Below are 13390 nucleotides of genomic sequence, written 5' to 3' on the forward strand. Positions count from 1 at the left end.
TTACTTATCCACTAAGGCCTGCTCCTTTGTTCAGCAGATGATTGGCTCACCTGCGCTTGTCCTGTGGCAGCTTGGTGAGCAGTGCCTTGGTCACCTCGTCGGCAGTTGGCTTGTGGTCGATGGGAACCTCCAGTCGGAAGGCCTGTAATGCAGTCACGAGCACTGTGTGAAGTGCTGCGCATGGCAAAACAACTGCTCACGTAAATTTTTTCTTGAGGAGCCAGACAAATGGGACGTCACTGCAGTAAATACACATTACACAGCCATCGGCATAATTTATGCACACCGCAGGAAGAAAGCAAATCACAGCGATGCCCATTTACTACCATCTCGTGTCAGTTGACTCCATCGTATGCCTGCAAATTACTCAAAGGAGTATAGACACCAAATTTAGAGGCTAATATGACTATAGTATAAATTTTGCATGCCTCTGAGGAATGGTTTCATTAAGTATGACGGACAGGAGACTGCTAAGAAGAAACTTATCCCAACTTTAAAATCTAGAAATGAAACGTGGCTCCCTTCTCCAGAATCATCACGATAACCATCCTGAAAATATCACTGTTGAGAGCAAAATAGTGTGATGCTAAAGACGCTGGTGGCAACGAATTTTCAGAGCAGCTACACATGTGTTTGCGGAAGTGCGGCTAGGGGACAGAAGCGGGCGTCTCCCACCTATCTCTAGTGTCAAAGCACGGGTGAAATTGAGCAGACGACGGATGAGATCGTTGTCGTCAATGCTTTGGTGATTAACGTGAATGCCGCGACGTCGGGCGCTCCTGATTGACATCACTCAAAGCTTATTCTCTACCCCTGCTGGTGGAAATTTTGAAACCTGGAATTGTGTCATGGAAATCATTTTGTATTGCCATCCTCAACTGGCTTCCTTATGTTTTGGCACCCATTCCGTTACCCAAACAGACCACTAGCTCCCCACTCAACATGTTACGCAACCTGCCAAACCAAACTACACTTCTAATCTAAGCTATCGACATTTGCTGTGCAATTCATTCCGCTGTTTAAAGACTCCTAGCATTACAACTGCCGTTTTAACGTTCCATTGCTTGTTGCACAGCCCATAGCGGCCACTCAAGTTTATTTTTTATCCTTCTGTTTTGCTTCATAGTTTTATACAAGCAGAATGCATCAATTATATTACATATTAAGGACAGCTTAAAGGGACACTAAAGAAAAACAGGAAGTTCAGCTGGAATAAAAGAGGGACCTTCAGGAATGCATGCCGTTTTTGTTGGGTGCAAAAATATGAGTTATTAGCGGAGAAATTCGTAAACAAAGACCAAATATCTCTTCCTCAATTTCTCTCACCCTAGATTTGGCGCTGCAGCAGTGTCGTCACAGATTGCATTGCTCTCAGCGAATCAGAATGCGCCATGATACGTCACCGCTTGCGTAAACGGCCGAGGCGCTGGGCTGGATGCATGGTCGCTGCGTTTGCGTTCGCCGCGATGGATACCGTAGCTGCCGCTGAACCTTGCAACGAAGAGCTCGCCAGGAAAGCAGGACTGCATTTCAGCGATATTCAGTGAAATGGAGCGCGAAATGATCCTCTGTGCTCGAGCGGTAGGTGTTTCCGCGTGCGATGGCGGTGAGCCGCCGGCCGCGCCGGCGGAATGCAGAGCTTCGTTTTCGTCGATGGGAGGCGAAGCGTCCGGTCCGCCAGGCGACGGTGTTCCCGACAGAACAAGCGTAGAAAGTTGTGCACGTACTCGGTATGGTTATTTCGTGGCTTTATTTAATGACATTCAGCACTCACCGAGCCGCCAGTTTGCTGCTGCAGCCCCACCGGTAGGAGGTTTGATGAAGGCCGCATTGAGGGAACAGCTGCTCGAGAAAGGACTGGCCTCTGGGGCACGCCAAGATACTTTCCGAGGGCAAGATTATACACATAATCCGAGGGCGAGAAATGCAGAGAGCACACCATCGGTTTCTCTGGCTCTTTTGCCGTTTTATCATCGGCAGAGCACTGAGCCATTGCGAACGCCGGGGAGCCGGGGCTCTCCGAGCGACGCCACATGAAAGGACACAATCGAGTCAACACTGCCGCTGCCCCTGATCAAGCGCCTTGGGCCATTTATACAGCCCTCAACACTACACACACGAGGCATTTTCTGGCTGTTTCCCGCGAAGTCAACGTTTTTCGAGCCACGCAACACGCAACCAAACACGGCAGAGCGGAACAGGCGCGCGCGACGATGCATTGACCAAAAACGAAACTACGAAACTATCGCGGCCGCCATGCCATTTTTTCTTATTTATTTAATTTTCTGCTAAACTTGTACTTCCTCGCTTGAAACGGTTTTTTTGGCAAATGCTGTTTATGTACGTTTAAGGTGTATTTCATTTTGCATTTTATTAACAGCGATAAATCGCTCTCGACCAATCGCGACCGGCCTGCGTTTGTAATCTCCGACGTCACATCAGGTAGTGCGGGAATTTCGAAGGGGCGTCAGCACCTATTCTTCAGTTTTTCGCTATTTTCTCGCTTATTAAACATCTGTTTGCAGTAAGAATGGTATGGCTGTCATCGTGAAAGGATAATCTACCATTTAAGCTCAACTTCCGGTTTCTCTTTAGTGTCCCTTTAACAAGAAAGAAAAAGCTAATGTATGACGAACACCAAGTATAGATACATATGTGCAATTTTGCATTGCGCCCCAAAACTTACAAAAAATGTTCTTTGCTTTCTGCCAGCTCTGTCGAAATTCTATTTTGGTTCACTGTGCACAAAAAAAAAATAAAAATAAATAAAAGGCCTTGTCAGCATTTTTGGGGCGAAGCGCAACTGCTACAGTTTGAGTGTGCAACTAAAAATATGCAGCCACCATCATCTAGAGAGGCAACGAAAATTGCCACACATCTCATAGCAGACGCATACCTATATCAACGTTTTCTTTAGCCCAATGCATCCATCTGAGCTCTGTCCATGGCATTGTCCATGTACGTTGGCCAATGGCCAGTCGGGCGAGGAACATGACACATGCGTGCCTCAAGATGAGCGGTGCACTTGCCAACGCGAAATTGCAGCACGTGCTGCTGAAAATCGTTGCCAGTTTGGGCCACAGTAAAGAAAGCCCAAACTGTCACCCAGCTGGACTGCGTCAATGGCGGTGTATCAAGTGTATCACTCACCTTAGAGTCGACATCACCAATGTCAACGCCTCCTTCGTGGTGGAACAGGATGGTGTCTCCATTTCGGTGAGAATAGATGCAGACGTACGCCTCTTCCTCCTGCAAGGCATCAAAAGTTTCATTAAAGCAGACGTGCTTTTCATTAGAGCATGCATGTCCCGAATGTGTTGTTGCCACTCCATGGAAATGTAATCAGTGAGGCTGACACCAGCACGTGATCCACCGTAGAAAAACATTTCATCCAATCAGTCGAGAGTGTTAGCAATGTTTGTCACCGTGCACACTTGGCACTGAATGGAGATGAAACAAATGCAGACAGTCACACACAGCAAACCCAGACAACGCATTATGTGCGGTCAAAGACACAAGCAAGAATGGTTACCGTTATTTTAACCCCAGTAATGAGAGCAGAAATGCGTTCTATGCATTGTTTCGGTTCGGTGCTACACAACCCCTGTATCACAAATTTTTGGCATTCTGAGGCTTGTCCAAATTATGAGCGTTTGGCCCAACGTTTAGCAATTAAGAAGCGTTCATTGGTACAGAAAACGTCACTTTACTTATTAGTATAAGGTACAAGAAGAATTTGATTTACCAGAACCAGATGGTGGTAAACAATTATTGAGATTTTACTCCTATAAAAACAAGTACATCACAAAAATCCATCATGGGGTTACGTAACATAAATCACCACGAATGATGTTGCAAGTTCCAATGAACCCTTATACAGGTCATTTTATAGCAGTGGCATTTGAGTGTGTTCTGCAGCTTGTGGTGCAAGCAACACAAACACCCACGAGCAATATGAGAAGGAACAATGAATTCGTTCAAGCAATAATTACCCTATGTTTGGATTAGAACATGACAAGTGAATATCTACCAGGTAACTTTTCCGCTAAACGTTTTATTTTAAGGAACACTTCAAGTTTGGCATCTATGTTCAGTCTTTGAAACAAAACAACAACAACAACAAAAATTTTAGTTTCCAAATTCGCCTGCATTTGTAACCATAGCTTTTATTCAGGCTACAAATCGTACACAGGCACTAGAGCAGGGGTTCTCAAGCATGTTCGTTTCAGGGAACCCTGCTAAGCTCCATGATGCACCAAGGAACCCCCCCCCCCCCCCGAATTAACCTCATTAAAATGTCCTAATTAACCGAATGCCGAATTATTGAGGGTATCAAGAAAACAATAAACAAATGCTGAACTATGTCAACACGCTTTTATTTACTCAATGAATCAACAAATCCTGTTTATCTTTAGCACAAGACCAGTGCGGAAGCTGAAATTCTCGTCATCTCATCACTGATTAGCGCTAGCAGCGGCGAAAGCCTCGCGCGCATACATCCCGATTATTTTTTCGCCAGTCAGCTGCTCGCCAACAAATTTCCGTCCATCACGATGTAGCCAGGTGCTCTTAATCTTTGACAGCTTTGCACTGAGTCAAAGCAAAACTACTGCTTGCCGCAACCGCTGCACACGAAACAGGCGACCGCTATCGAAGCGATCATAGACGGCGACCTTGTGGTTCAGAAGGCAGGCGGCCAACGCACGCACCAAGTCAAAACGAAACTATCGTTTGCTGCAAGAAGTGCGGACGAAACCGCGGTCGCTATCGACGCTACCACAGTTGGCGACTACGCAGTTGTGAAGGCACGCAGCCGACGCGTGCACCGAGTGAAAACGAAACTGTTTGCCGCAACCGCTGCGGACGAAACTGCGGTGGTTACCGACGTGATCATGGATGGCAACTACGCACTTATGAAGGCACGCGGCATGCCACCAACACGGTGTTACGCGCGGCGATAAACGCAAGAATAAAGTCTTTAAAGGCACAATTAGGCACGAAGCACTCCGGCGTTGCTGTCAATCACGTGCTGCGTACAATTGCCACTGAGGACTATGGCGATGCGGACTGCGCCGCTTCGTTTCGGTTGGACGCTAGTGCCGTTCTTGCTCTTCGGCGGCGCGTATTTACGATGCTCTGCGCATTTTTCTTTCATTTCTTTTTATTCCTCCAACCTACATCTAACATGCGTCAACAGGCTATATATACTGAAAAGAACAAGCGACCCTTGGCATAGAAGCTGACATGCATAATTAGGTCAGTGCGCACACAATCGGCACCTACGCTATCTACAAACGGGAGAAATGCGCACATTGGTAATGGTAAATTACGGCCTCCGAGATTCAAGTGCAAAAGCTTAGGCACGCTGCCCGTTTTCGGAGGTTGGGTGGCTAACAAGCTGCTTGCGAATTTATTGTGCAGTTCGCGCGCTGCCGTTACGCGCTGTGAGCTTTTTGACACAAGGGCATGGGTAATGGAGGTTCTATGGATCAAGCGCACCTCGCGCTCGCAGTCTTTGCCACTTGGTGAGCGCGGGACGACTGAAAATTTATCAGTGCCTCGCATAACCCCGAGCAGGGGCCTGCGGAACCCCAGGGTTCCGCGGAAGCAACTTTGAGAACCCATGCACTAGAGCATGCTTCGAAACTATTTACAAAGTGATAGTCTATAACACTCGCACTAATTATGCACAACAGGTGTTGTAGTCTTCCTGCTTGCATGTCGATTAACACGACTGTTCATGCAATAATGATGCCAAGTACTGATTTCTGCATCAAACACAGTTAAACCTCAATTTTAATAAAGTTTACGCGACCAGAGAATTATCAGGTTAAATTGAAAACACATAAAACGCCCGTGAGAAAAACAGTCATGGGAGTTGTCGAGCATCATGGGAAATGCGAACCTTCACAAGTCCAACCTGCAATGCAACATGGCCATCGAAACAAAGTGACAAAATGATCACCCACATGAAACTACAACAGGGCAACAATGGTGTCAGCTATTTGACCTCGAACATGGCATACTCCATATTTTTTTGTCCACACTTTCCACCAAAGCTATGTTAATCGAGTCCTTTGTTGCCTAGAGGATTTTAACGTATTAGGCTCTATAAATGCATGTCAGGGAGTCTACAGCACTTCGTTAAATAGACAGGATTGTATGATCAAGCTTCATTGACATTTGACTGTTTATAACTTGGTCTATCGGAAGGCTACATTGTTGTCTAAGAGGTTGCACGCAGCAGATAGGAATACAAACCTGGGAGTGCTTGCAAAAGGGTTCAATGATGAAATGTCGCAGGCATCCCTTGGCTCGTCCAACCTGCAACGCAACATGGCACATAGGCATCAATGCACAGCGACAACATGATCACTTACGTGAAAATGATGAAAATGTACAGCACGGCAACAAGGACTCTTGGACCATAAAGTCAGTCAATGCAAATATTCCAAATATTCTGTGAGCCGGGCTGAAGCAGAAATGGGCCTATCGAGCCTGTGGCGATATAGTCTAAATCTTCAGGTTTAGTAAAGCCAGGTGTTGGCTTACGAGTCTGAACCTACATCTAACATGCGTCAACAGGCTATATATACTGAAAAGAACAAGCGACCCTTGGCATAGAAGCTGACATGCATAATTAGGTCTTTGCAGACAAGTCCACTCATCATATGACAACCAGTGGCGTCGCATTTCTTTCATCAAAAGTGATCTCGAACGACAGTACAGAGAACTCTACAGCTGCACTAGTTCTGTACATGAGTGTTCATGCTAGCATGCGTTCATGCTAACAAATTGTGTGTTCATGATAAATTTTTACAGCAAAGCTGTATACGGCTAGCCGATTCGTCCGTCTGTCACCTGTACGCAGAAACTATCATCATCATCAATAGCTCGAGTGTTGTCGTCGTCATCTTCCACAGCTGGCTCCACTGGCACTCATCATTCCAGCGTAGAATTTCACTTCTCTTCTGTCGTCAAAATGGGGAGGCCGCGCCGCGTTCACAGGGGTATGAGCCATTGCTTAAGGGGGTATGAGCCATTCATTAATTGTCTTACGTCACGGACAGATTTAATTTTGAAGAATCGCAAGCGGCAATGCGACAACGGCGGACTGCGGGCATATCGTCAGTGATGTCGTTCTCTCGGTCACAGCCGAACGTGTGTGTAACCTCATTAAGAAACACAATGACGTAACCAATAATTGGGAAATACTTTAATGAACCGTCTTAACCAAGTGATAAACAACGGGGCCGGACGTTTCAGCTTCACTGGTTAACCATCTGTATGGAGTGCTTGGGCGGCGTTTTTTTTTTTTTATTTAGCAACTCATGGTGCATTGTCATCTTCTGGTGTGCTGAGTTATTTTGTTCAAGATGAACAACCATCGGGCCACACAGCTTTTTATATACCTTTGGTTACAAAATGTTTCCCACCACCTTCAGCGGAATCAATAAAACAGTAGGTCCTCTTGCCAACAACCTTTTCATTGTTGTACAACCAAAGACGGGACTCTGCAGTCTAAACTGTCAGACCCTTTAAACCTTGGAATTGTCCTCCCAGTTATATTTCAGGTCTTACCTTGGTGTCAAAAGTGACAACAAATCTAAATGATGGACTTTCAACTGTGCTCCGCAATAAGGCAGTTCTAGCATTTAAAAAGTAACATACATGACAAGTGCCAGAGTTAAAAAAGAGCTGGACCTACCTCGACTTCCTTGTCCATGCGCTGCTTGACCCAGTCCTGCACGCTGTTCAGGTCACCATTGACGTGGATCAGGCCCAGCTTGCCCCGACGCTTGATCAGCTGGTCAGGCTTCACCACAAGCTTCTGCAACACAGGACGGCGACAATGGTGATGAAGATTTTAGTTTCACCATTTTTTTTACTTTGTCTAACAACTATCTAATCACTATTGGATGGCACATCATTACATGACCGCATGCCGAGACAGCCATGAACAACGAAGTCAGATGAAACCTGTAGTCTGTTATACCATTTCAACCACAAGAGTCTCTCCACTGATAATGCAGCAGTAACAACTAGTGTAATTTATCATATGTACTTTTGACCACATAACTATTAGCATATAGTGCTTTCACACCAGTATTACAGTATTACCAGTAGTACAGAACAGAGGAGCGAGAAAGAAAAGCTACTCATTAGGCAGCTTGACAAAGTGCTCTCACTGATTGTGCTTGGGTCCATGCCTTCCTCCACTTGTGCCCATGTCTTTATAGTGATCTTTGGCAAGTATATCTTGAAGCACTACTTTTCTCTGCAAAGCCATACTGCCTTCTATTATAATGCTGATCACATCTGCAAACAATACTAACTGAAAACATGATAAAAATGAAAAATTTGACTGATTCGTTGTAAAATTGACTGTGTGAACTGATTGAGCGAATGAGTGAATTTGATCTCCTGGTGCTACTGTAGAGCTATGAAGGATGGCAGAAAGATCGGTGTTGGATTAAATTCGTGAAACTGACGGTGTTCTACACGCCTCCAGGCCTCTCTGCACACACAGGTTGCCCTGCAATCAACCCCCATAAGAATGCAGCAACTGTGGACAGGAATCGAGCCTAGAGAACTTGCACGTCCAGCCACAGAACACTGTTCCAGTTAATAAGTCCTGCAACGGTTTCCTGCAACCATGCTGTACTACTTGCCTGTGTGGCCAGCCAGGGGTGGCTGTTGCGCAGGGTGTCCCAGTGGGTGTCAGGATTCACGACCGCAAACTCGCAGGGGGCAGCTGCACCAGGTGCCAGGTGCTCATTGAGCAGCCGCTTGCCCGTAGCCTCATTGATTGCCTTGGCCGACATCCTTTACACTGCACCAGGGAAAAGAAACAATGAGGCCATTTGTTACACGAACAACCTAAAATGCAAGGAGCAAGCAACTAATGCAAGATTAAAGGAGTACTTCATTAAATCAAAGGTTCAAGCCCTCTTTAGCGCTAGGAAGGATAACTCACAGATGTCAAAGCACACTAAATGAGAATTGCTGCTACGAACCAGTTTCGGTACTCGGGAAATCATTGCATCATGACATGGTACACTGTAGCTGCCACACATCAGAGCAGCAAGAACAAATGTACGTTTACGTCTGCCGTGAAGCTGTTAAGGCGAGTTCTGCAACGCTTTTCACGTGGCTGTAAAAGTAGACATGGAGCGGAGTGGTCGTTATCCAACGTCAATCGAAAGGCAGCCAGCAACACAGCCCGTCTGAAAGCCCCGAGGTGGCTATATGACCATGGTGTCGGCGACAATGCGCAGTGGTTGTCAGTGATGAATCCTCACAAGAAACAGCCTGCAATGCAGCCTTACGACGCCATTGTAACGCTCATCCCAACGCCGGCGTGTTGCTGGCGCAGCGTACAGGAACATGCACATAGGACGTAACACAGACTACAGAAGTACTAAATTCCGATATAGTGAAGCAATTGCAAAATCTCGGGTATAGCATTGTGGATTGTTTGCGAAGCCTTGGGTACATTTCAGGCTGTGGCAATACAGACCCTTAGTACTTCTGAAGGGTATGTGAACTCTTATATAGCGTCAGTGTCTGATGCATGCCAATCTGAGCAACTCCTCATCTGCAAATGCTGTTTTTCAAGCGAAGCTTGTATTGCCTCACAAGTGTCGGCGGTGGCAGTGGTGTCATGCTAAAAAACCAGGCTGCTCCCAGAGTAGAGCAGGTGTGGGGAAAGTGAGCCAATGCTACATAATGTGACACGTGCAACCATGCAGGGTCGTGTGGTGTGTCGCGGGGAGGCGAAGGGAAGGAAAGGGGGTTGGCGCGCGCTCTGCCAGGTTTCCCTCGCCTCAGATCAGTCTCGGCGACCGGATGGGAAGGCCTAGCGTTCCACCGAGGAGCAGGTTGCATTTGGGCAACAGCGGGAGCACGATGTTGAGGCCTAACGTCGGCAAAGAGCCGCCGACCCCGAGTTAAGGGCAAACGAAGCTGAACGCCTGCGACAGTGTCGTCTTGCCCTCCTGGAACCAGACAACGATGGTGCACGCCTCGGTAACTACGGTAAAGTAGTAGGTCGGGTACACACACGACAAGCTTCGCTTACCCCCATTTTCTCGACAGGGGGAGGGCTGGTGATTTTTTAAATGTCGATGTCATCATGCCTAACCTCACTGCTGCATGACATCAGCAAATTTTGCCGTGTCAAGACATCACAATAATGTCAATGATCACTGATCTGGCTTTTCAAGTCCAACTTTGGTATCAAATTAAAATGTCTTACAAGTGTTTCCCATCCTTTGTACTTGCTTAGTGTCATAATTTTGCACACAAACTGTTCTAGGGCAGTTGTGATTTTTCTTCATTTGGGTACCGACTTGCCCGATCGAGCATGAGCCAATATTTCAGCACACAAGCAAATATAGATTACATTACTAGAGCGTGGCTGGTACAACTGACCTTGAAGTACCACCCCTAGGATCGGAAGTGGAAAAGGTCAGCGCATATTGGCGACAAAAAACAAACAAAAACTTGTGGACATGGAAAAAAGTCCACAGCGAATTGAACAAACTGGCCTACATTTCTACATTACCATCACAAAAATTAAATCTCAACTTTGGCAGAATGATTGGACGCACAGGACAATGATTAAAGGGTGCATGTCCAAAATGTCAGATTTCCTGAAAGTTACTTCCTCAGAAGAATATGCAATGGCATTGCCTGCTGTTCAGGTATTAAGCACACCCGTACTGAAGACCTTGATACAGTAAAAGAACATTGCCTCATGTTCACACTCGCATTTGCCTTGCAATATAATCTTTCCTGCCCCAATACTAATGTTGATTTTCTCACTTTCGGCAGGCTTACAACTTCTTGCCATATCAAAAAATTATACCTTAGACTTTGTGACATTGAGTTTTATACCTGAAAATGCTGAATAAAGTGCAGACAACTTAACACAAAGCCAATAGCAGTAGTGTTTTTGACATGCTGACGCAAATTTTCACTTGAGGATGGCTAAGCAGGCCAATTATTTTATTACTACCCTAATTCACTCCTAACTCAAGTAAGCTTTGATGGGGTCAAATAAACACATTGATACTTTGCCTGCATATATTTGGCTAATGCACATACAGTGCTGGTGCAGTAGTTTCTTGTGCACAACTTACTTTCTGAGAGAACTCATCGGCAATTAATTAGCTGTTCTTTTACTGTCACAACTGCAATTTCAGCTACTAACTGCATCGGTGTTCTTTCCTTCATACATTATATTTGTTTGCACAGAGAGGTCTTCCCAATTTTGTAATCACTGAGCATGAGGCGAAATTTTCCCGAAAATTTGCTAATTGCTTTCTCCATGGCCCTCCGGAGTTACATGTGCAATCCCATTTCTTTTTAACAGCTCAGTTCATCAAACTTTACTGGATGAGTAAAGTTATTTCATTTAATTTATGTCCACGTTAAAGGCCCAAAGTTATTACAATGCATGGGGGAGGGGGGTGTTCAGAGTTGTTATCCTAACTGTTTCAATAAAGTACACACACAAAAAAGAAACGAACAGACCAGATCAGGAAAACATGGGAACATGTTTGGGATTTTAAAACTTGTCGCGGCTTGTTATAAAATGTCAAGCGCATCCCAATATCATCTTCAAATAAAAATTTAAAAAAAATCCTTCCAACGCAGCAGCGCTCAGTCGAGCAATCCACCGGTGACACGCAGTGACAACGAAACGCCAGCAGGTCACTGCCCCCCCTCGTAACAACGGCGATCTCGCGGCATGGCGCCACACTTATTAAATGCCTGAGCTCGGCCAAATCTGGCAAACTCGATGTTTTCCAACGAGCGAGATCGCATATCGCATTTTCAGTGCCGCCCCGCCACCCTCCCGGCCCCGCCTCGCCGGGAATCCGCCGTCATCGAAATTCCATCTCCGCGACAAGCGAAGGTAGCAGCGAACTCCGGGGGACAGAAACGCTTACGTGTACGGAATTTACAGGGCAATCACGAAAAGTAACGAAAATCGAAAAGGAAAAACACAGCGGAGGAGAACACGCGGCGTCGGCGCCGCTAGGCAGAGGACACGGCGATAACAACGGGGCCGGCTCGCGAAAAAACACACGCTCCCCTTCGACGCTTGTAAGAAGGTGAGGCCGTACAAAGCCAGGGAGGGTGCGGGGCAAAACCGCTACCCCAAGTGAGGGGGGCTCGTGCTCTCGGGGGTAAAGAAGGGAGGGGGGGGGGGGGGTGAGTGCGACGTCCGTACGAGGAAGGGCAAGGTCACCAGGCTACGAGGAAAGTCGGCCGGGGCCGACGTCAGCAGCTCGTGGCGCGACCGGAAAGCCCGGCCGGCTGGTAAACGGCGGCCCATTCGAAACGGGCACACGGAGCGCGCCGTATCCGCCTACAGCGCGTAGCGCTACCAGACGGTGACGCGTGTCTGGTAGCCCTCTACGGCGCTCGTCACGTTATATGTATGTACTATAGATACATAATATAAACTACGGTGCACAGCGTGTGCGACGGCAACACGAGACGACAGACCTGCGATATGGCAGGCGACTCGCGCGTACAGTTACATCGGGGCGGCCGGCGAACGTAACGACTGCGCAAATGCCGGCGATGACGTCACGCCGCGCTGCTAGGGACAAACCGCATCGCTTCATTAAACGTGCGCACACACGCAATTCGGATCGACTGCGTGCCCTAGAGAGACTTCCCAAAGTTGGCCCGATATGCCCGAGCAGTGTTGCGAAATCGCGGCAAGTTAACAGAAAAGGAACGCCGAACTGAATACATGTATATACAGAGGACACCACGGCGACGGAATTTGTGAGACAGCCGCTGGTAACCGCGTTGACACGCACGATAGCGGTCCCGCCCAAATACCGTTTCGATCAACAGCGATTGCTTAGCCGGATGGCCCGAGATTCATTGCAGCGAAAAAAAAAAAAAAAAAAAAAACACCACCATGTCCACTGGATGTCCGCGACACGTCTGCATACCTGCACCAACTTCGGTGACGATAAGGTCACCGTGCAATATCAGAGGTATCGTGTTAGTACTGGAGGTGGCCGAATATCAACTCTGTCGAATACAAATCGAATACGAATGGCAAGTATCCAATACCGAATCGAATAGTCAAACGCAGAGGCAAACATTTACCAAAGCAAAACCTATTTCGGCATAATTAGGTACCGCGTCAGGGCTGATTAGTGCAAAAATGACCGACTACCAGGGACAAAGGGCCAGTTGCAAAGACAAAAGATCATAATTGACATTAAACGACTGCACCGAATAGCTCTCAAGAACTTTATTGCAAACAAGCCTTCCGAAGCTGAATGAGTGCTGTATGACCAGCTTTCCAACAACGTTAAATGGTTGTCGCAGAAAAGCCAGAATTTGTCGAAAAAGA

The 13390-nt window shown here is 46.8% G+C and overlaps 1 protein-coding gene across 1 annotated transcript in view; it reads right to left on the minus strand.

The window, feature by feature from the left end:
- The window catches only part of LOC119441599 (ATP-citrate synthase-like), an 83516-nt gene that overhangs the window by 38635 nt on the left and 31491 nt on the right, over positions 1–13390 (minus strand). Inside the window, 5 exon segments of the mRNA XM_037706208.2 lie at positions 51–142; positions 3151–3249; positions 6262–6324; positions 7709–7831; positions 8673–8833. Coding sequence (XP_037562136.1) covers positions 51–142; positions 3151–3249; positions 6262–6324; positions 7709–7831; positions 8673–8825 — 530 coding nt within the window. The 5' untranslated portion in view covers positions 8826–8833.

Source organism: Dermacentor silvarum, chromosome 2 (genome assembly GCF_013339745.2).
Source record: "Dermacentor silvarum isolate Dsil-2018 chromosome 2, BIME_Dsil_1.4, whole genome shotgun sequence".
In the NCBI taxonomy this organism is placed as follows: domain Eukaryota; kingdom Metazoa; phylum Arthropoda; class Arachnida; order Ixodida; family Ixodidae; genus Dermacentor; species Dermacentor silvarum.